This window comes from Megachile rotundata, unplaced genomic scaffold (genome assembly GCF_050947335.1).
Source record: "Megachile rotundata isolate GNS110a unplaced genomic scaffold, iyMegRotu1 scaffold0869, whole genome shotgun sequence".
Classification (NCBI taxonomy): domain Eukaryota; kingdom Metazoa; phylum Arthropoda; class Insecta; order Hymenoptera; family Megachilidae; genus Megachile; species Megachile rotundata.
The window spans coordinates 44272-69136 of NW_027474166.1; the positions used below are offsets into that span (position 1 = coordinate 44272).

Genomic DNA, 24865 nt, shown 5'->3' on the forward strand with positions numbered 1-24865 from the left:
AATAAGAGTAATGAGTATAGTAATTGTAGGTCTATCGATCATATAAGCATAATATGGCTAATAATATGAGTCAGATTCATAATAATAACAGTAATAAGTATAGTAATTGTCGTTCTATCGATCATATAAGCATAATATGGCTAATAATATGAGTAAGATTCATAATAATAAGAGTAATAAGTATAGTAATTGTCGTTCTATCGATCATTTAAGCATAATATGGCGAATAATATGAGTTGGGTTGATAAAAATAAGAATAATAAGTATAGTAATTGTCGTTCTATCGATCATATAAGCATAATATGGCTAATAATATGAGTTAGGTTGATAATAATAAGAGTAATAAGTATAGTAAATGTCGTGCTATCGATCATATCTGCATAATATGGTTAATAATATGAGTTAGATTGATAATAGTGAGTGTAATAAGTATAGTAATTGTAGTTCTATCGATCATATCTGCATAATATGGTTAATAATATGAGTTAGATTGATAATAATAAGCGTAATAAGTATAGTATTGGTCGTTCTATCGATCATATCTGCATAATATGGTTAATAATATGAGTTAGATTGATAATAATAAGAGTAATAAGTATAGTATTTGTCGTTCTATCGATCATATAAGCATAACATGGCTAATAATATGAGTTAGACTCATAATAATAAGAGCAATAAGTATAGTATTTGTCGTTCTATCGATCATATAAGCATAATATGGCTAATAATATGAGTTAGATTCATAATAATAAGAGTAATAAGTATAGTAATTGTCGTTCTATCGATCATATAAGCATAATATGGCTAATAATATGAGTTAGATTGATAATAATAAGTGTAAAAAGTATAGTAATTGTCGTTCGATCGATCATATCTGCATAATATGGTTAATAATATGAGTTAGATTGATAATAATAAGAGTAATGAGTATAGTAATTGTAGCTCTATCGATCATATCTGCTTAATATGGTTAATAATATGAGTTTGAATGATAATAATAAGAGTAATAAGTATAGTAATTGTCGTTCTATCGATCATATCTGCATAATATGGTTAATAATATGAGTTAGATTGATAATAGTGAGTGTAATAAGTATAGTGAATGTCGTTCTATCGATCATATCAGCATAATACGGGTAATAATATAAGTTGGATTGATAATAATAAGAGTAATGAGTATAGTAATTGTAGGTCTATCGATCATATAAGCATAATATGGCTAATAATATGAGTCAGATTCATAATAATAACAGTAATAAGTATAGTAATTGTCGTTCTATCGATCATATAAGCATAATATGGCTAATAATATGAGTAAGATTCATAATAATAAGAGTAATAAGTATAGTAATTGTCGTTCTATCGATCATTTAAGCATAATATGGCGAATAATATGAGTTGGGTTGATAAAAATAAGAATAATAAGTATAGTAATTGTCGTTCTATCGATCATATAAGCATAATATGGCTAATAATATGAGTTAGGTTGATAATAATAAGAGTAATAAGTATAGTAAATGTCGTGCTATCGATCATATCTGCATAATATGGTTAATAATATGAGTTAGATTGATAATAGTGAGTGTAATAAGTATAGTAATTGTAGTTCTATCGATCATATCTGCATAATATGGTTAATAATATGAGTTAGATTGATAATAATAAGCGTAATAAGTATAGTATTGGTCGTTCTATCGATCATATCTGCATAATATGGTTAATAATATGAGTTAGATTGATAATAATAAGAGTAATAAGTATAGTATTTGTCGTTCTATCGATCATATAAGCATAATATGGCTAATAATATGAGTTAGACTCATAATAATAAGAGCAATAAGTATAGTATTTGTCGTTCTATCGATCATATAAGCATAATATGGCTAATAATATGAGTTAGATTCATAATAATAAGAGTAATAAGTATAGTAATTGTCGTTCTATCGATCATATAAGCATAATATGGCTAATAATATGAGTTAGATTGATAATAATAAGTGTAAAAAGTATAGTAATTGTCGTTCGATCGATCATATCTGCATAATATGGTTAATAATATGAGTTAGATTGATAATAATAAGAGTAATGAGTATAGTAATTGTAGCTCTATCGATCATATCTGCTTAATATGGTTAATAATATGAGTTTGAATGATAATAATAAGAGTAATAAGTATAGTAATTGTCGTTCTATCGATCATATCTGCATAATATGGTTAATAATATGAGTTAGATTGATAATAGTGAGTGTAATAAGTATAGTGAATGTCGTTCTATCGATCATATCAGCATAATACGGGTAATAATATAAGTTGGATTGATAATAATAAGAGTAATGAGTATAGTAATTGTAGGTCTATCGATCATATAAGCATAATATGGCTAATAATATGAGTCAGATTCATAATAATAACAGTAATAAGTATAGTAATTGTCGTTCTATCGATCATATAAGCATAATATGGCTAATAATATGAGTAAGATTCATAATAATAAGAGTAATAAGTATAGTAATTGTCGTTCTATCGATCATTTAAGCATAATATGGCGAATACTATGAGTTGGGTTGATAAAAATAAGAATAATAAGTATAGTAATTGTCGTTCTATCGATCATATAAGCATAATATGGCTAATAATATGAGTTAGATTGATAATACTAAGAGTAGTGAGTATAGTAATTCTCGTTCTATCGATCATATAAGCATAATAAGGCTAATAATATGAGTTACATTGATAATACTAAGAGTAGTGAGTATAGTAATTGTCGTTCTATCGATCATATAAGCATAATATGGCTAATAATATGAGTTAGATTGATAATACTAAGAGTAGTGAGTATAGTAATTCTCATTCTATCGATCATATAAGCATAATATGGCTAATAATATGAGTTAGATAGATAATAATAAGAGTAATGAGTATAGTAATTGCAGTTCTATCGATCATATCTGCATAATATAGTTAATAATATGACTTAGATTCATAATAATAACAGTAATAAGTATAGTAATTGTCGTTCTATCGATAATATAAGCATAATATGGCTAATAATATGAGTTAGATTGATAATACTAAGAGTAGTGAGTATAGTAATTCTCGTTCTATCGATCATATAAGCATAATATGGCTAATAATATGAGTTAGATTGATAATACTAAGAGTAGTGAGTATAGTAATTCTCATTCTATCGATCATATAAGCATAATATGGCTAATAATATGAGTTAGATAGATAATAATAAGAGTAATGAGTATAGTAATTGCAGTTCTATCGATCATATCTGCATAATATAGTTAATAATATGACTTAGATTCATAATAATAACAGTAATAAGTATAGTAATTGTCGTTCTATCGATAATATAACCATAATATGGCTAATAATATGAGTTAGATTGATAATACTAAGAGTAGTGAGTATAGTAATTCTCGTTCTATCGATCATATAAGCATAATATGGCTAATAATATGAGTTAGATTGATAATAATAAGAGTAATAAGTACAGTAATTGTCGTTCTATCGATCATATAAGTATAATAAGGCTAATAATATGAGTTAGAGTGATAATACTAAGAGTAGTGAGTATAGTAATTCTCATTCTATCGAACATATAAGCATAATATGGCTAATAATATGAGTTGGATTGATAATAATAAGAGTAATGTGTATAGTATTTGTAGTTCTATCGACCATTTAAGCATAATATGGCTAATAATATGAGTTAGATTGATAATAATAAGAGTAATGAGTATAGTAATTGTCGTTCTATCGATCATTTAAGCATAATATGGCTAATAATATGAGTTAGATTGATTATAATAACAGTAATAAGTATAGTAATTGTCGTTCTATCGATAATATAAGCATAATATGGCTAATAATATGAGTTAGATTGATAATACTAAGAGTAGTGAGTATAGTAATTCTCGTTCTATCGATCATATAAGCATAATATGGCTAATAATATGAGTAAGATTCATAATAATAAGAGTAATAAGTATAGTAATTGTCGTTCTATCGATCATTTAAGCATAATATGGCGAATAATATGAGTTGGGTTGATAAAAATAAGAATAATAAGTATAGTAATTGTCGTTCTATCGATCATATAAGCATAATATGGCTAATAATATGAGTTAGGTTGATAATAATAAGAGTAATAAGTATAGTAAATGTCGTGCTATCGATCATATCTGCATAATATGGTTAATAATATGAGTTAGATTGATAATAGTGAGTGTAATAAGTATAGTAATTGTAGTTCTATCGATCATATCTGCATAATATGGTTAATAATATGAGTTAGATTGATAATAATAAGCGTAATAAGTATAGTATTGGTCGTTCTATCGATCATATCTGCATAATATGGTTAATAATATGAGTTAGATTGATAATAATAAGAGTAATAAGTATAGTATTTGTCGTTCTATCGATCATATAAGCATAATATGGCTAATAATATGAGTTAGACTCATAATAATAAGAGCAATAAGTATAGTATTTGTCGTTCTATCGATCATATAAGCATAATATGGCTAATAATATGAGTTAGATTCATAATAATAAGAGTAATAAGTATAGTAATTGTCGTTCTATCGATCATATAAGCATAATATGGCTAATAATATGAGTTAGATTGATAATAATAAGTGTAAAAAGTATAGTAATTGTCGTTCGATCGATCATATCTGCATAATATGGTTAATAATATGAGTTAGATTGATAATAATAAGAGTAATGAGTATAGTAATTGTAGCTCTATCGATCATATCTGCTTAATATGGTTAATAATATGAGTTTGAATGATAATAATAAGAGTAATAAGTATAGTAATTGTCGTTCTATCGATCATATCTGCATAATATGGTTAATAATATGAGTTAGATTGATAATAGTGAGTGTAATAAGTATAGTGAATGTCGTTCTATCGATCATATCAGCATAATACGGGTAATAATATAAGTTGGCTTGATAATAATAAGAGTAATGAGTATAGTAATTGTAGGTCTATCGATCATATAAGCATAATATGGCTAATAATATGAGTCAGATTCATAATAATAACAGTAATAAGTATAGTAATTGTCGTTCTATCGATCATATAAGCATAATATGGCTAATAATATGAGTAAGATTCATAATAATAAGAGTAATAAGTATAGTAATTGTCGTTCTATCGATCATTTAAGCATAATATGGCGAATAATATGAGTTGGGTTGATAAAAATAAGAATAATAAGTATAGTAATTGTCGTTCTATCGATCATATAAGCATAATATGGCTAATAATATGAGTTAGGTTGATAATAATAAGAGTAATAAGTATAGTAAATGTCGTGCTATCGATCATATCTGCATAATATGGTTAATAATATGAGTTAGATTGATAATAGTGAGTGTAATAAGTATAGTAATTGTAGTTCTATCGATCATATCTGCATAATATGGTTAATAATATGAGTTAGATTGATAATAATAAGCGTAATAAGTATAGTATTGGTCGTTCTATCGATCATATCTGCATAATATGGTTAATAATATGAGTTAGATTGATAATAATAAGAGTAATAAGTATAGTATTTGTCGTTCTATCGATCATATAAGCATAACATGGCTAATAATATGAGTTAGACTCATAATAATAAGAGCAATAAGTATAGTATTTGTCGTTCTATCGATCATATAAGCATAATATGGCTAATAATATGAGTTAGATTCATAATAATAAGAGTAATAAGTATAGTAATTGTCGTTCTATCGATCATATAAGCATAATGTTGGGGCAATATCGCTCTTGACGAGAATCTCGCGGAGTTAGATATTGTTCCCGAGGAAATAAAAAAACGATAGGTTTTGCCGGACTTCCGACGGAACAATAAACTTATATTTAAACGCAAAGAGAACTGTACATTTGTCAAAAGTATTAAACTTAAATCGTACAACACACACACAAATCAAAAAATGTCCTTTAATTTAACCAAGTAACTTATTAAAAAATAAAAAATAGAAGTCTCCGAAGCAGTACGTGCTACTGTTCGTCTAAGTAATCGCGAGAATGTCTCAAAAGCGAAATATCGTTTAGTTTGCCGAAGTTGCTGAGGACAATTCGGAACAACGAGAGAGAGTTAATCGTCGCGGAACCAAACATATATCGTTGGAGGCTACCTCCGCCCCCCCGCGTCACCCTCGCCAAGATGCTCAGCATTCGCGCGAGCGAGACAGAACGCTCGTTCCAAAACATTTAAACCGTTGTTCGAACATTCCGCCCGCCTTCTTCGTGCAGCGAAGAATTCCATTCATAACCCAAACACTCTCTTGTATACGCAAGCCTTAATACTACTATTTACAAAACAGAAAATATTTACAAGTCCGAATCAACGGAACAGAACCGTAAGGTGTTAGACTAGTGAACAGAAATTCGTAGGAAAGTGCTTGTGCGACAATAAGATTGCAGTGACAAGAGAAACGCAAATGAAGCAACGCGCGGACGGACAATAGCAATTAACGTAAAGCAAAGCGATAAATTCAAGGTAAGTATAAAGATGTAAGTACAATATAAAGTAAATTGTTAGAATTTAGAGACCGCCCGCCGTGAATAGCTTAATCTTACGAAACGACGCGGAATCTATTTTTTCTTGATTTCTGAAGCGTCGCGTTGAGTGACGTCAGCGGTCGGAACTGGGAGGGGGCACAGTTTGACGATTGGTCTCGTCACTGAGCCGTTAATAGTGCGTAGCGTTACCACTCTAGTTTCGCCGTCTTTCCCTGGATGAACGCGTTCGACGCGGCCCATCATCCATTTTGCCGGTGGTTGTAGTTCGTCGCGCAAGAGGACCAAACTGCCCACCTCCAGATTTTCGGACCGCTGGCGCCACTTCGGAAACAGTTGAAGGTGTTGTAAAAACTCTCGTCTCCACCTGTGCCAAAATTGAGATCGCATGGTTAAAATTTTTCGCCAACGCGTTGTTAGGGATACATCACCGCTTTCCGGTTCGGGTTCGGGGACGTTGCACGTCGGCTCCCCGATAAGAAAGTGTCCGGGTGTGAGCGCCGACAAGTCCGAAGGATCATCCGAAAGCGGTTGTAACGGTCTGGAGTTCACGCACGCTTCTATCTGGCAGAGGAGTGTGGACATTTCTTCAAAGGTTAGTTTTGCATCTCCCATAATGCGTCGAAGATGGTGCTTGACCGATTTAACGCCCGCTTCCCACAGGCCCCCGAAGTGCGGAGAGTAGGGGGGAATGAATTTCCAGTCCGTCCCGTCTGTTGCGAGCAAAGCGGCGGCCTCTTTGTAGAATTTCGACGCGCTGCTGAACATGGATCGCAATTCCCTGTCCGCGCCATGGAAAACGGTGCCATTGTCGCTCCACATGGTGGCACAGCGGCCTCTTCGCCCCACAAATCTTCGGAAAGCCGCGATAAACGATGCTGAGGTGAGTGATGAAACTGCTTCCAAGTGGATTGCTCGTGTTGTCAGGCATACGAATACTGCAATATAACCCTTGTATGACTTGTGTCCACGACCCGAAGAAGTACGCAGCATTATGGGCCCTGCATAGTCCACGCCTGATGTGAGGAAAGCACGCTGCGGGGTCACTCGATCCAGAGGCAGCTGTCCCATCAATTGCTTGGCTGGAACTCCACCGTATCTTGCGCAACGAACGCAATTTTTTATGACTTGACGGACCAAAGGACGGCCATGGAGAATCCAAAATTTTCTTAATAGCAGGCTCCTGGTCAGTTGCGGTCCACCATGGAAAGTGTGCAGGTGAGCGTCTTCCACTAATAACTTCGTCAAGTGACACGTTTTCGCCATGATCGCTGGATGCTTTTCTTCGTAGGGAAGCAGCGCGTTCTCCAGTCGCCCTCCCACCCGAAGCACCCCATGAGGATCGAGAAAGGGCTTCAGCGAGGCGAGAGGCGACGTCTTCTTTACTTCGCTGCGCTGCTGGAGACGTTGAATTTCCTCCGGAAAGCTGGTCCCTTGGGAAAGCCGAATGAGACTCAGGAGTGCATGGGCCCGTTCCTTGGCGGTCAGGTGTCCAGTATCGCAGGTTTTACGTCTGGTGAGTAGGCTGAACCTGAAGCAGTATGCAATGACCGATTTGAGGCGCGAAAGGGATGAGAAACGCGTAAGGAAGTCGTTCCTCTCAACAACGCTGGCCGAGAAGACGTTTGCTTTGGCCCTTTCTTCATGCATGTCTTCGACCTCGAGCGCTAGTGGAGGTGGCCATGTATTGGACGGAGTGGTCAACCATGCGGGCCCCTGCCACCATAGGTTGGATTTTCTGAGTTCGGTGACGGCGATCCCCCTAGTTGCCAGATCCGCTGGGTTTTCTGACGTTCGACAATGTCGCCAATGGTCAGGGGAGACGCAGGTTTGGACTGACGCCACTCGATGAGCCACAAATGGCTTCCAGAGAGATGCGTGGCCCTTTATCCAGTGCAGCGTCACCGTGGAATCCGTCCATGCTGTTATGGGAGCAGGTATGTCGAGTCCTTGCTTCACTTGGACGATCAGCTTGGCCAGGAGGACCGCCCCGCAGAGTTCCAAGCGCGGAATGCTTATTGTTTTCACCGGTGCCACTTTAGTTTTGGCCACCAATAACGTAGTGAAAATAGCTTCTCCCCGGACCACTCGCAAGTAGACAGCAGCTGCGTAAGCCCTTTGAGACGCGTCGCAAAAGCCATGCAACTCGAGCTCTTGATGGCCACTCGTAAAATGGGTCCACCTGGGAACGTTTAGTGTGTTAAGTAGGTAAAGCGACTCCTTAAAGCTTACCCAAGAGGTTTGCAACTTTTGTGGCAGGTCCTGGTCCCACTCCACGCCGAGTATCCAGAGATCCTGCATCAAGACCTTGGCGAAAATAAGCACCGGTGCAGCCCATCCTAGCGGGTCGAACAGACTGGCCACTTCGGACAGAATTCGCCTCTTGGTATATCGAGCGGACGGGTTTGCGGGTAAGTTCACCCGGAGTGAAAATGAATCGGTTTTGGGGCTCCAGAGCACCCCAAGCGTCCCGATTCCAGAGGCCTCCTGGAAGAGACATTCTTTGGACTGACCCTTTTCTTGCAGACTCGGGGTGTTGGAAGCCCATTTCGCCAAGTGGAACGCCCCTGCCTCGAAGATGGCGACGACCTCCTTCTTTAAATCCTGCAGCAGTCCCTCGTCGTCCGCCCCCGCCAGTATGTCGTCAACGTAGGTGTGACGCTTGATGACGATTGCCCCCGATGGAAACCTTCCTTTCTCGTCTTCGGCCAGCTGCTGAAACACCCGAAGGGCCAGAAACGGAGCACAGGATGTCCCGTAAGTGACTGTAGATAAATCGTAATCTTGAACTGGTTCATCTGGGTTTTTCCTCCACAGGATGCGTTGCCATTGTCGGTCCAGAGTGTGCACCCTAATCTGGCGATACATTTTGACGATATCCGAGGTGAATACGTTTCGGAATAGTCTCCAGCGAGTAAGTACGAGCCACAGATCCGCTTGAAGTTTCGGGCCCGTGCACAAACAGTCATTTAGAGAATTTCCCGTAGATGTTGGAAATGAGGCGTTGAAGACGACGCGCAGCTTGGCCGAAGGGTCGTGGCGCTTCACCACGGCGTGATGCGGCAGGTAATAGGCGTTGGTCTTCTTCTCTAAATCCATGACGGGCTCCATGTGGTCGAGGTCGAGGTATTCCCCCATAAAGGCCCGATAACCCTCCGCCAGTTGGGAGTTGGAGGCCAGTCGACGCTCGCAGCTCAACAGGAATTTTAAAGCCATAGCTCGCGTCGACGTCAAAGCGCTGCTGGGATCCTGCTTGAAAGGTAAGCGTACGCAGTACCGACCGCTTTCATCTCGGGAGTGCGTATCCTTGAAATGGCGTTCGCAATTCTCCTCCTCGGGCGACAAGGGCGATCGATTGGGAAGTTCCTCCACCTCCCAGAATCGTTGGAGTAGTTGTTCCGTGGTGTCGTCGCAATGACAATGATACGTCCGAGCGACAGAACCAATCCCAGCCTGGCGTCTGGAGGTGGGACCTAGTAAAACCCAACCGAAAGGCGTTAATTTTCCCACTGGGGTACCTGGCTGTCCGCTTCGAGTTTGGTCCAGGAAGAGAGCTCCACAAACGTCCGCGCCGAGTATAAGATCCACTCGGGAAGGTGTACCGAAACCGGGATCAGCCAGTGTAACGCCGCGTAGATGATGCCAATTTTTGTTGTCCATCTGCTGGGACGGTATCAGCGAGGTCAGACGCTGGAGCACCAGGGCGCGGACGGGAAGTGTGAAGTCCTTTTGTAGCTTGGAGCGCACCGAAAATTGAACCTCACTGGTTGCTGCGCCGGCTTCCCTATCCTGCACCCCCGAGATGGCCACTTGAACCGCCCGCCGTGGCAAGCGTAGAGTTTGTACGACCCATTGGCTTACGAGGGACGTGTCGGAGCCGGTATCCAGCAGCGCCCGAATTTCAATGGAGTCCCCCGATGGCGCCTCCACCTTGACCCTCGCGGTGGCGAGTAGCGCAATTCCCCGGTTTGTGGCAGATGACGTACATGAAGTGGCCCTGAAGAGATCTTCATCCTCGGATGGCCGTTGTACCGTCGATGCGTGAGACACCGTTGACCCAGGGAGAAGCATCGCCTCGTGGAGTAACGTGTGGTGACGCTTCCCGCACGCCAGACAACCCTGTTGCGAAGGGCATTTCGCCATTTCATGGCCTGCGTTTAGGCAATTGAGACACGCCTTTAATTGAATGGCTCGATCCTTTCGCTTCGAGGCGGAGAGTGCTTTGAATTTTGTGCAGTAGCTTATGTTGTGGGTTCCGCTGCAGGAGAGGCACTTCCGAGATGTCAGATTTTTTGCCGATGCTGCGTAGATCGTTGAGTGTGTCTTTTTCACGCTCGACTCTCCTTTAATTTTAGGCGCAACGTCTTTGACTTGCGGGGAGGATCTGATCAACGATTCCGGGATCTGAGCAGCGTCCAAAGCCTGTATCCGGTTCTCGAGGAAATCCGCCAATTGCTGGAAGGACGGGATTTCTCGGCTTTTCGCGAGGGACGTCTCCCAGGCCAAGTGAGTGGTTCTGTCAAGTTTCTGACTTAATAAAAACATGAACCACTCGTCCCACGCCGTTACAGGTTTCTTCAATGCTGAATAGGCTCGAATGGTCTGCCTGAAGGTGTCCAACAGGCGCTTCAATTCCGACGTCGATTGCCGTTGAGCTGGTGGGCATGTCAGGATGGCTCGGTGATGGGCGAAGGACAGCAGCCTGGTGTTTCCGTACCGGACCTCGAGGTCTTCCCATGCTCCTTCGTACCCCGCTTCCGTGATGGGAGTGTTTTGGATGACCTCCAACGCTTCGCCGGACAAGCTGGACTTCAGGTATAGAAGTTTCTTGGTGTTGGACAGGTGCGGAACGTCGTGTACTAGACTCCTGAACAAATCGCGAAAACTCTCCCATTCCAGTGGGTTGCCTGAAAACGTAGGTAGTTGAATTTTCGGCAGATGAGGTTGCGAGAGAATAGATAAGGGATTAGGAGCTCCCCCCGCGGCGCCCGCGTTGGGGAGTTCCTCTACCAGTTGATCTATTTTTGCAGCGGCGTCAAGATAGGCCTCTTCAACTTCCGAAAAGAGATCATTTTGCACGTAGGTTGACTTCGATGCCTCCCTGCACCGCATTAACTGTCGATGGCCCGAGAAAAAGGAATCCCAGTACCGCTCCAGTAGGGTTTTCCTTTGAATCAGCACCGAGCGTGTGATTTTTTCCTTCCCTAATTTGCATAGATTCGTCCAAAACCGTTGGATCCAACCGGCCAACTCCGTTTGCTCTCGCAGTAGATCGTCGAAAGTAGGTGAAGACATTTCGTTATTATGGAGTTTTGAATTTGTATCGAAATGGTACGGTTGACAAAACGTTATGTTCCGTTTTTGTTGTTAGAAGCAGAAAAACAGCGAGCGATAGAAACGGTTGCGCGCTGAGGTCGACCGTTGTCACCTCTTTGTTATGGGTGGCAACAATACGGAGCCGACGACTGTTAACGTCTCGCCTCCACGGTAAGGTCACCCAGGAAGTCGATTTAAATGCGCCCGTTAGTAACGGCAATGTAACGTTTTGTAACCGTTGGCAATGAAAAAGATACAACGCTTATCCTTTCTTACCGCCACTGCGCTCAAAATTTTCCAAAAAAAAAACTGATCTTCCTTTTCCTTTCCAGAACCACGAAGTCCAAGTCGTGAAGATTGGCAGGAACCGGCGATGAGGTGCAGTCTTCGAACGATTATTTCAAGCACTCACGAAAATTGTCACAAGAATTGTTCGTCGAAAATATCCGGCTCGAAGGACCAAATGTTGGGGCAATATCGCTCTTGACGAGAATCTCGCGGAGTTAGATATTGTTCCCGAGGAAATAAAAAAACGATAGGTTTTGCCGGACTTCCGACGGAACAATAAACTTATATTTAAACGCAAAGAGAACTGTACATTTGTCAAAAGTATTAAACTTAAATCGTACAACACACACACAAATCAAAAAATGTCCTTTAATTTAACCAAGTAACTTATTAAAAAATAAAAAATAGAAGTCTCCGAAGCAGTACGTGCTACTGTTCGTCTAAGTAATCGCGAGAATGTCTCAAAAGCGAAATATCGTTTAGTTTGCCGAAGTTGCTGAGGACAATTCGGAACAACGAGAGAGAGTTAATCGTCGCGGAACCAAACATATATCGTTGGAGGCTACCTCCGCCCCCCCGCGTCACCCTCGCCAAGATGCTCAGCATTCGCGCGAGCGAGACAGAACGCTCGTTCCAAAACATTTAAACCGTTGTTCGAACACATAATATGGCTAATAATATGAGTTAGATTGATAATAATAAGTGTAAAAAGTATAGTAATTGTCGTTCGATCGATCATATCTGCATAATATGGTTAATAATATGAGTTAGATTGATAATAATAAGAGTAATGAGTATAGTAATTGTAGCTCTATCGATCATATCTGCTTAATATGGTTAATAATATGAGTTTGAATGATAATAATAAGAGTAATAAGTATAGTAATTGTCGTTCTATCGATCATATCTGCATAATATGGTTAATAATATGAGTTAGATTGATAATAGTGAGTGTAATAAGTATAGTGAATGTCGTTCTATCGATCATATCAGCATAATACGGGTAATAATATAAGTTGGATTGATAATAATAAGAGTAATGAGTATAGTAATTGTAGGTCTATCGATCATATAAGCATAATATGGCTAATAATATGAGTCAGATTCATAATAATAACAGTAATAAGTATAGTAATTGTCGTTCTATCGATCATATAAGCATAATATGGCTAATAATATGAGTAAGATTCATAATAATAAGAGTAATAAGTATAGTAATTGTCGTTCTATCGATCATTTAAGCATAATATGGCGAATAATATGAGTTGGGTTGATAAAAATAAGAATAATAAGTATAGTAATTGTCGTTCTATCGATCATATAAGCATAATATGGCTAATAATATGAGTTAGGTTGATAATAATAAGAGTAATAAGTATAGTAAATGTCGTGCTATCGATCATATCTGCATAATATGGTTAATAATATGAGTTAGATTGATAATAGTGAGTGTAATAAGTATAGTAATTGTAGTTCTATCGATCATATCTGCATAATATGGTTAATAATATGAGTTAGATTGATAATAATAAGCGTAATAAGTATAGTATTGGTCGTTCTATCGATCATATCTGCATAATATGGTTAATAATATGAGTTAGATTGATAATAATAAGAGTAATAAGTATAGTATTTGTCGTTCTATCGATCATATAAGCATAATATGGCTAATAATATGAGTTAGACTCATAATAATAAGAGCAATAAGTATAGTATTTGTCGTTCTATCGATCATATAAGCATAATATGGCTAATAATATGAGTTAGATTCATAATAATAAGAGTAATAAGTATAGTAATTGTCGTTCTATCGATCATATAAGCATAATATGGCTAATAATATGAGTTAGATTGATAATAATAAGTGTAAAAAGTATAGTAATTGTCGTTCGATCGATCATATCTGCATAATATGGTTAATAATATGAGTTAGATTGATAATAATAAGAGTAATGAGTATAGTAATTGTAGCTCTATCGATCATATCTGCTTAATATGGTTAATAATATGAGTTTGAATGATAATAATAAGAGTAATAAGTATAGTAATTGTCGTTCTATCGATCATATCTGCATAATATGGTTAATAATATGAGTTAGATTGATAATAGTGAGTGTAATAAGTATAGTGAATGTCGTTCTATCGATCATATCAGCATAATACGGGTAATAATATAAGTTGGATTGATAATAATAAGAGTAATGAGTATAGTAATTGTAGGTCTATCGATCATATAAGCATAATATGGCTAATAATATGAGTCAGATTCATAATAATAACAGTAATAAGTATAGTAATTGTCGTTCTATCGATCATATAAGCATAATATGGCTAATAATATGAGTAAGATTCATAATAATAAGAGTAATAAGTATAGTAATTGTCGTTCTATCGATCATTTAAGCATAATATGGCGAATACTATGAGTTGGGTTGATAAAAATAAGAATAATAAGTATAGTAATTGTCGTTCTATCGATCATATAAGCATAATATGGCTAATAATATGAGTTAGGTTGATAATAATAAGAGTAATAAGTATAGTAAATGTCGTGCTATCGATCATATCTGCATAATATGGTTAATAATATGAGTTAGATTGATAATAGTGAGTGTAATAAGTATAGTAATTGTAGTTCTATCGATCATATCTGCATAATATGGCTAATAATATGAGTTAGATTCATAATAATAAGAGTAATAAGTATAGTAATTGTCGTTCTATCGATCATATAAGCATAATATGGCTAATAATATGAGTTAGATTTATAATAATAAGAGTAATAAGTATAGTAATTGTCGTTCGATCGATCATATAAGCACAATATGGCTAATAATATGAGTTAGATTGATAATAATAAGAGTAATAAGTATAGTAATTGTCGTTATATCGATCATATAACCATAATATGTCTAATAGCATGAGTTAGATTGATAATAATAAGAGTAATGAGTATAGTAATTGTCGTTCTATCGATCATATCTGCATAATATGTTTAATAATATGAGTTAGATTGATAATAGTGAGTGTAATAAGTATAGTAATTGTAGTTCTATCGATCATATCTGCATAATATGGTTAATAATATGAGTTAGATTGATAATAATAAGAGTAATAGGTATAGTATTTGTCGTTCTATCGATCATATAAGCATAATATGGCTAATAATATGAGTTAGATTCATAATAATAAGAGTAATAAGTATAGTAATTGTCGTTCTATCGATCATATAAGCATAATATGGCTAATAATACGAGTTAGATTGATAATAATAAGAGTAATAAGTATAGTAATTGTCGTTCTATCGATCATATCTGCATAATATGGTTAATAATATGAGTTAGATTGATAATAGTGAGTGTAATAAATATAGTAATTGTCGTTCTATCGCTCATATTAGCACAATATGGCTAATAACATGAGTTAGATTGATAATAATAAGAGTAATAACTATAGTAATTGTCGTTCTATCGATCATATAAGCTTAATATGGCTAATAATATGAGTTAGATTGATAATAATAACAGTAATAAGTATAGTAATTGTCGTTCTATCGAGAATATAAGCATAATATGGCTAATAATATGAGTTAGATTGATAATACTAAGAGTAGTGAGTATAGTAATTCTTGTTCTATCGATCATATAAGCATAATATGGCTAATAATATGAGTTAGATTGATAATAATAAGAGTAATGAGTATAGTAATTGTAGTTCTATCGATCATTTAAGCATAATATGGCTAATAATATGAGTTAGATTGATAATAATAAGAGTAATGAGTATAGTAATTGTCGTTCTATCGATCATTTAAGCATAATATGGCTAATAATATGAGTTAGATTGATAATAATAACAGTAATAAGTATAGTAATTGTCGTTCTATCGATAATATAAGCATAATATGGCTAATAATATGAGTTAGATTGATAATACTAAGAGTAGTGAGTATAGTAATTCTCGTTCTATCGATCATATAAGCATAATATGGCTAATAATATGAGTTAGATTGATAATACTAAGAGTAGTGAGTATAGTTATTCTCATTCTATCGATCATATAAGCATAATATGGCTAATAATATGAGTTAGATAGATAATAATAAGAGTAATGAGTATAGTAATTGTAGTTCTATCGATCATATCTGCATAATATGGTTAATAATATGAGTTAGATTCATAATAATAACAGTAATAAGTATAGTAATTGTCGTTCTACCGATAATATAACCATAATATGGCTAATAATATGAGTTAGGTTGATAATACTAAGAGTAGTGAGTATAGTAATTCTCGTTCTATCGATCATATAAGCATAATATGGCTAATAATATGAGTTAGATTGATAATAATAAGAGTAATAAGTATAGTAATTGTCGTTCTCTCGATCATAGAAGCATAATATGGCTAATAATATGAGTTAGAGTGATAATACTAAGAGTAGTGAGTGTAGTAATTCTCATTCTATCGATCATATAAGCATAATATGGCTAATAATATGAGTTAGATTGATAATAATAACAATAATAAGTATAGTAATTGTCGATCTGTCGATAATATAAGCATAATATGGCTAATAATATGAGTTAGATTCATAATAATAAGAGTAATAAGTATAGTAATTGTCGTTCGATCCATCATATCTGCATAATATGGTTAATAATATGAGTTAGATTGATAATAATAAGAGTAATGAGGATAGTAATTGTCGTACTATCGATCATATAAGCATCAGATGGCTAATAATGTGAGTTAGATTGATAATAGTGAGTGCAATAAATATAGTAAATGTCGTTCTATCGCTCATATAAGCACAATATGGCTAATAATATGAGTTAGATTGATAATAATAAGAGTAATAAGTATAGTAATTGTCGTTCTATCGATCATATAAGCATAATATGGCTAATAATATGAGTTATATTGAAAATAATAAGTGTAATAAGTATAGTGAATGTCGTTCTATCGACCATATCAGCATAATATGGGTAATAATATGAGTTGGATAGACAATAATAAGAGTAATGAGTATAGTAATTGTAGTTCTATCAATCATATAAGCATAATATGGCTAATAATATGAGTAAGATTCATAATAATAAGAGTAATAAGTATAGTAATTGTCGTTCTATCGATCATTTAAGCATAATATGGCGAATAATATGAGTTGGGTTGATAAAAATAAGAATAATAAGTATAGTAATTGTCGTTCTATCGATCATATAAGCAATATATGGCGAATAGTATGAGTTAGGTTGATAATAATAAGAGTAATAAGTATAGTAAATGTCGTGCTATCGATCATATCTGCATAATATGGTTAATAATATGAGTTAGATTGATAATAGTGAGTGTAATAAGTATAGTAATTGTAGTTCTATCGATCATATCTGCATAATATGGTTAATAATATGAGTTAGATTGATTATAATAAGCGTAATAAGTATAGTATTGGTCGTTCTATCGATCATATCTGCATAATATGGTTAATAATATGAGTTAGATTGATAATAATAAGAGTAATAAGTATAGTATTTGTCGTTCTATCGATCATATAAGCATAATATGGCTAATAATATGAGTTAGACTCATAATAATAAGAGCAATAAGTATAGTATTTGTCGTTCTATCGATCATATAAGCATAATATGGCTAATAATATGAGTTAGATTCATAATAATAAGAGTAATAAGTATATTAATTGTCGTTCTATCGATCATATAAGCATAATATGGCCAATAATATGAGTTAGAGTGATAATACTAAGAGTAGTGAGTATAGTAATTCTCGTTCTATCGATCATATAAGCATAATATGGCTAATAATATGAGTTAGATTGATAATAATAAGAGTAATAACTATAGTAATTGTCGTTCTATCGATCATATAAGCTTAATATGGCTAATAATATGAGTTAGATTGATAATAATAACAGTAATAAGTATAGTAATTGTCGTTCTATCGAGAATATAAGCATAATATGGCTAATAATATGAGTTAGATTGATAATACTAAGAGTAGTGAGTATAGTAATTCTTGTTCTATCGATCATATAAGCATAATATCGCTAATAATATGAGTTAGATTGATAATAATAAGAGTAATGAGTATAGTAATTGTAGTTCTATCGATCATTTAAGCATAATATGGCTAATAATATGAGTTAGATTGATAATAATAAGAGTAATGAGTATAGTAATTGTCGTTCTATCGATCATTTAAGCATAATATGGCTAATAATATGAGTTAGATTGATAATAATAACAGTAATAAGTATAGTAATTGTCGATCTGTCGATAATATAAGCATAATATGGCTAATAATATGAGTTAGATTCATAATAATAAGAGTAAAAAGTATAGTAATTGTCGTTCGATCGATCATATCTGCATAATATGGTTAATAATATGAGTTAGATTGATAATAATAAGAGTAATGAGGATAGTAATTGTCGTACTATCGATCATATAAGCATAATATGGCTAATAATGTGAGTTAGATTGATAATAGTGAGTGCAATAAATATAGTAATTGTCGTTCTATCGCTCATATAAGCACAATATGGCTAATAATATGAGTTAGATTGATAATAATAAGAGTAATAAGTATAGTAATTGTCGTTCTATCGATCATATAAGCATAATATGGCTAATAATATGAGTTAGATTGATAATAATAAGAGTAATAAGTATAGTAATTGTCGTTATATCGATCATATAACCATAATATGGCTAATAGCATGAGTTAGATTGATAATAATAAGAGTAATGAGTATAGTAATTGCAGCTCTATCGATCATATCTGCTTAATATGGTTAATAATATGAGTTAGAATGATAATAATAAGAGTAATAAGTATAGTAATTGTCGTTCTATCGATCATATCTGCATAATATGGTTAATAATATGAGTTAGATTGATAATAGTGAGTGTAATAAGTATAGTGAATGTCGTTCTATCGATCATATCAGCATAATACGGGTAATAATATGAGTTGGATTGATAATAATAAGAGTAATGAGTATAGTAATTGTAGGTCTATCGATCATATAAGCATAATATGGCTAATAATACGAGTTAGATTGATAATAATAAGAGTAATAAGTATAGTAATTGTCGTTCTATCGATCATATCTGCATAATATGGTTAATAATATGAGTTAGATTGATAATAGTGAGTGTAATAAATATAGTAATTGTCGTTCTATCGCTCATATTAGCACAATATGGCTAATAACATGAGTTAGATTGATAATAATAAGAGTAATAACTATAGTAATTGTCGTTCTATCGATCATTTAAGCATAATATGGCTAATAATATGAGTTAGATTGATAATAATAACAGTAATAAGTATAGTAATTGTCGTTCTATCGATAATATAAGCATAATATGGCTAATAATATGAGTTAGATTGATAATACTAAGAGCAGTGAGTATAGTAATTCTCGTTCTATCGATCATATAAGCATAATATGGCTAATAATATGAGTTAGATTGATAATACTAAGAGTAGTGAGTATAGTTATTCTCATTCTATCGATCATATAAGCATAATATGGCTAATAATATGAGTTAGATAGATAATAATAAGAGTAATGAGTATAGTAATTGTAGTTCTATCGATCATATCTGCATAATATGGCTAATAATATGAGTTAGATTGATAATAATAAGAGTAATAAGGTTTGTAATTGTCGTTCTATCGATCATATAAGCATAATATGGCTAATAATATGAGTTATATTGAAAATAATAAGTGTAATAAGTATAGTGAATGTCGTTCTATCGACCATATCAGCATAATATGGGTAATAATATGAGTTGGATAGATAATAATAAGAGTAATGAGTATAGTAATTGTAGTTCTATCAATCATATAAGCATAATATGGCTAATAATATGAGTAAGATTCATAATAATAAGAGTAATAAGTATAGTAATTGTCGTTCTATCGATCATTTAAGCATAATATGGCGAATAATATGAGTTGGGTTGATAAAAATAAGAATAATAAGTATAGTAATTGTCGTTCTATCGATCATATAAGCAATATATGGCGAATAGTATGAGTTAGGTTGATAATAATAAGAGTAATAAGTATAGTAAATGTCGTGCTATCGATCATATCTGCATAATATGGTTAATAATATGAGTTAGATTGATAATAGTGAGTGTAATAAGTATAGTAATTGTCGTTCTGTCGATCATATTAGCATAATATGGTTAATAATATGAGTTAGATTGATAATAATAAGAGTAATAAGTATAGTATTTGTCGTTCTATCGATCATATAAGCACAATATGGCTAATAATATGAGTTAGAGTGATAATACTAAGAGTAGTGAGTATAGTAATTCTCATTCTATCGATCATATCTGCATAATATGGTTAATAATATGAGTTAGATTGATAATAATAAGAGTAATGAGTATAGTAATTGTCGTACTATCGATCATATAAGCATAATATGGTTAATAATATGAGTTAGATTGATAATAATAAGCGTAATAAGTATAGTATTGGTCGTTCTATCGATCATATCTGCATAATATGGTTAATAATATGAGTTAGAGTGATAATAATAAGAGTAATAAGTATAGTATTTGTCGTTCTATCGATCATATAAGCATAATATGGCTAATAATATGAGTTAGACTCATAATAATAAGAGCAATAAGTATACTATTTGTCGTTCTATCGATCATATAAGCATAATATGGCTAATAATATGAGTTAGATTCATAATAATAAGAGTAATAAGTATAGTAATTGTCGTTCTATCGATCATATAAGCATAATATGGCTAATAATATGAGTTAGATTGATAATAATAAGTGTAAAAAGTATAGTAATTGTCGTTCGATCGATCATATCTGCATAATATGGTTAATAATATGAGTTAGATTGATAATAATAAGAGTAATGAGTATAGTAATTGTAGCTCTATCGATCATATCTGCTTAATATGGTTAATAATATGAGTTTGAATGATAATAATAAGAGTAATAAGTATAGTAATTGTCGTTCTATCGATCATATCTGCATAATATGGTTAATAATATGAGTTAGATTGATAATAGTGAGTGTAATAAGTATAGTGAATGTCGTTCTATCGATCATATCAGCATAATACGGGTAATAATATAAGTTGGATTGATAATAATAAGAGTAATGAGTATAGTAATTGTAGGTCTATCGATCATATAAGCATAACATGGCTAATAATATGAGTCAGATTCATAATAATAACAGTAATAAGTATAGTAATCGTCGTTCTATCGATCATATAAGCATAGTATGGCTAATAATATGAGTAAGATTCATAATAATAAGAGTAATAAGTATAGTAATTGTCGTTCTATCGATCATTTAAGCATAATATGGCGAATAATATGAGTTGGGTTGATAAAAATAAGAATAATAAGTATAGTAATTGTCGTTCAATCGATCATATAAGCATAATATGGCTAATAATATGAGTTAGGTTGATAATAATAAGAGTAATAAGTATAGTAAATGTCGTGCTATCGATCATATCTGCATAATATGGTTAATAATATGAGTTAGATTGATAATAGTGAGTGTAATAAGTATAGTAATTGTAGTTCTATCGATCATATCTGCATAATATGGTTAATAATATGAGTTAGATTGATAATAATAAGCGTAATAAGTATAGTATTGGTCGTTCTATCGATCATATCTGCATAATATGGTTAATAATATGAGTTAGATTGATAATAATAAGAGTAATAAGTATAGTATTTGTCGTTCTATCGATCATATAAGCATAATATGGCTAATAATATGAGTTAGACTCATAATAATAAGAGCAATAAGTATAGTATTTGTCGTTCTATCGATCATATAAGCATAATATGGCTAATAATATGAGTTAGATTCATAATAATAAGAGTAATAAGTATAGTAATTGTCGTTCTATCGATCATATAAGCATAATATGGCTAATAATATGAGTTAGATTGATAATAATAAGTGTAAAAAGTATAGTAATTGTCGTTCGATCGATCATATCTGCATAATATGGTTAATAATATGAGTTAGATTGATAATAATAAGAGTAATGAGTATAGTAATTGTAGCTCTATCGATCATATCTGCTTAATATGGTTAATAATATGAGTTTGAATGATAATAATAAGAGTAATAAGTATAGTAATTGTCGTTCTATCGATCATATCTGCATAATATGGTTAATAATATGAGTTAGATTGATAATAGTGAGTGTAATAAGTATAGTGAATGTCGTTCTATCGATCATATCAGCATAATACGGGTAATAATATAAGTTGGATTGATAATAATAAGAGTAATGAGTATAGTAATTGTAGGTCTATCGATCATATAAGCATAATATGGCTAATAATATGAGTCAGATTCATAATAATAACAGTAATAAGTATAGTAATTGTCGTTCTATCGATCATATAAGCATAATATGGCTAATAATATGAGTAAGATTCATAATAATAAGAGTAATAAGTATAGTAATTGTCGTTCTATCGATCATTTAAGCATAATATGGCGAATAATATGAGTTGGGTTGATAAAAATAAGAATAATAAGTATAGTAATTGTCGTTCTATCGATCATATCTGCTTAATATGGTTAATAATATGAGTTAGAATGATAATAATAAGAGTAATAAGTATAGTAATTGTCGTTCTATCGATCATATCTGCATAATATGGTTAATAATATGAGTTAGATTGATAATAGTGAGTGTAATAAGTATAGTGAATGTCGTTCTATCGATCATATCAGCATAATACGGGTAATAATATGAGTTGGATTGATAATAATAAGAGTAATGAGTATAGTAATTGTAGGTCTATCGATCATATAAGCATAATATGGCTAATAATACGAGTTAGATTGATAATAATAAGAGTAATAAGTATAGTAATTGTCGTTCTATCGATCATATCTGCATAATATGGTTAATAATATGAGTTAGATTGATAATAGTGAGTGTAATAAATATAGTAATTGTCGTTCTATCGCTCATATTAGCACAATATGGCTAATAACATGAGTTAGATTGATAATAATAAGAGTAATAACTATAGTAATTGTCGTGCTATCGATCATTTAAGCATAATATGGCTAATAATATGAGTTAGATTGATAATAATAAGTGTAAAAAGTATAGTAATTGTCGTTCGATCGATCATATCTGCATAATATGGTTAATAATATGAGTTAGATTGATAATAATAAGAGTAATGAGTATAGTAATTGTAGCTCTATCGATCATATCTGCTTAATATGGTTAATAATATGAGTTTGAATGATAATAATAAGAGTAATAAGTATAGTAATTGTCGTTCTATCGATCATATCTGCATAATATGGTTAATAATATGAGTTAGATTGATAATAGTGAGTGTAATAAGTATAGTGAATGTCGTTCTATCGATCATATCAGCATAATACGGGTAATAATATAAGTTGGATTGATAATAATAAGAGTAATGAGTATAGTAATTGTAGGTCTATCGATCATATAAGCATAATATGGCTAATAATATGAGTCAGATTCATAATAATAACAGTAATAAGTATAGTAATTGTCGTTCTATCGATCATATAAGCATAATATGGCTAATAATATGAGTAAGATTCATAATAATAAGAGTAATAAGTATAGTAATTGTCGTTCTATCGATCATTTAAGCATAATATGGCGAATAATATGAGTTGGGTTGATAAAAATAAGAATAATAAGTATAGTAATTGTCGTTCTATCGATCATATCTGCTTAATATGGTTAATAATATGAGTTAGAATGATAATAATAAGAGTAATAAGTATAGTAATTGTCGTTCTATCGATCATATCTGCATAATATGGTTAATAATATGAGTTAGATTGATAATAGTGAGTGTAATAAGTATAGTGAATGTCGTTCTATCGATCATATCAGCATAATACGGGTAATAATATGAGTTGGATTGATAATAATAAGAGTAATGAGTATAGTAATTGTAGGTCTATCGATCATATAAGCATAATATGGCTAATAATACGAGTTAGATTGATAATAATAAGAGTAATAAGTATAGTAATTGTCGTTCTATCGATCATATCTGCATAATATGGTTAATAATATGAGTTAGATTGATAATAGTGAGTGTAATAAATATAGTAATTGTCGTTCTATCGCTCATATTAGCACAATATGGCTAATAACATGAGTTAGATTGATAATAATAAGAGTAATAACTATAGTAATTGTCGTTCTATCGATCATTTAAGCATAATATGGCTAATAATATGAGTTAGATTGATAATAATAACAGTAATAAGTATAGTAATTGTCGTTCTATCGATAATATAAGCATAATATGGCTAATAATATGAGTTAGATTGATAATACTAAGAGCAGTGAGTATAGTAATTCTCGTTCTATCGATCATATAAGCATAATATGGCTAATAATATGAGTTAGATTGATAATACTAAGAGTAGTGAGTATAGTTATTCTCATTCTATCGATCATATAAGCATAATATGGCTAATAATATGAGTTAGATAGATAATAATAAGAGTAATGAGTATAGTAATTGTAGTTCTATCGATCATATCTGCATAATATGGTTAATAATATGAGTTAGATTCATAATAATAACAGTTTGAAGTATAGTAATTGTCGTTCTACCGATAATATAACCATAATATGGC

At 32.9% G+C, this 24865-nt stretch overlaps 1 protein-coding gene across 1 annotated transcript; it reads right to left on the reverse strand.

Annotated features, from left to right (window-relative positions):
- Positions 1-6629: 6629 nt before the first annotated feature.
- On the reverse strand, positions 6630-11849 carry LOC105663997 (uncharacterized). Its single transcript, XM_012296573.2, has one exon. The coding sequence runs from the start codon at positions 11847-11849 to the stop codon at positions 6630-6632; it is 5220 nt and encodes a 1739-aa protein (XP_012151963.2).
- Positions 11850-24865: the final 13016 nt, after the last annotated feature.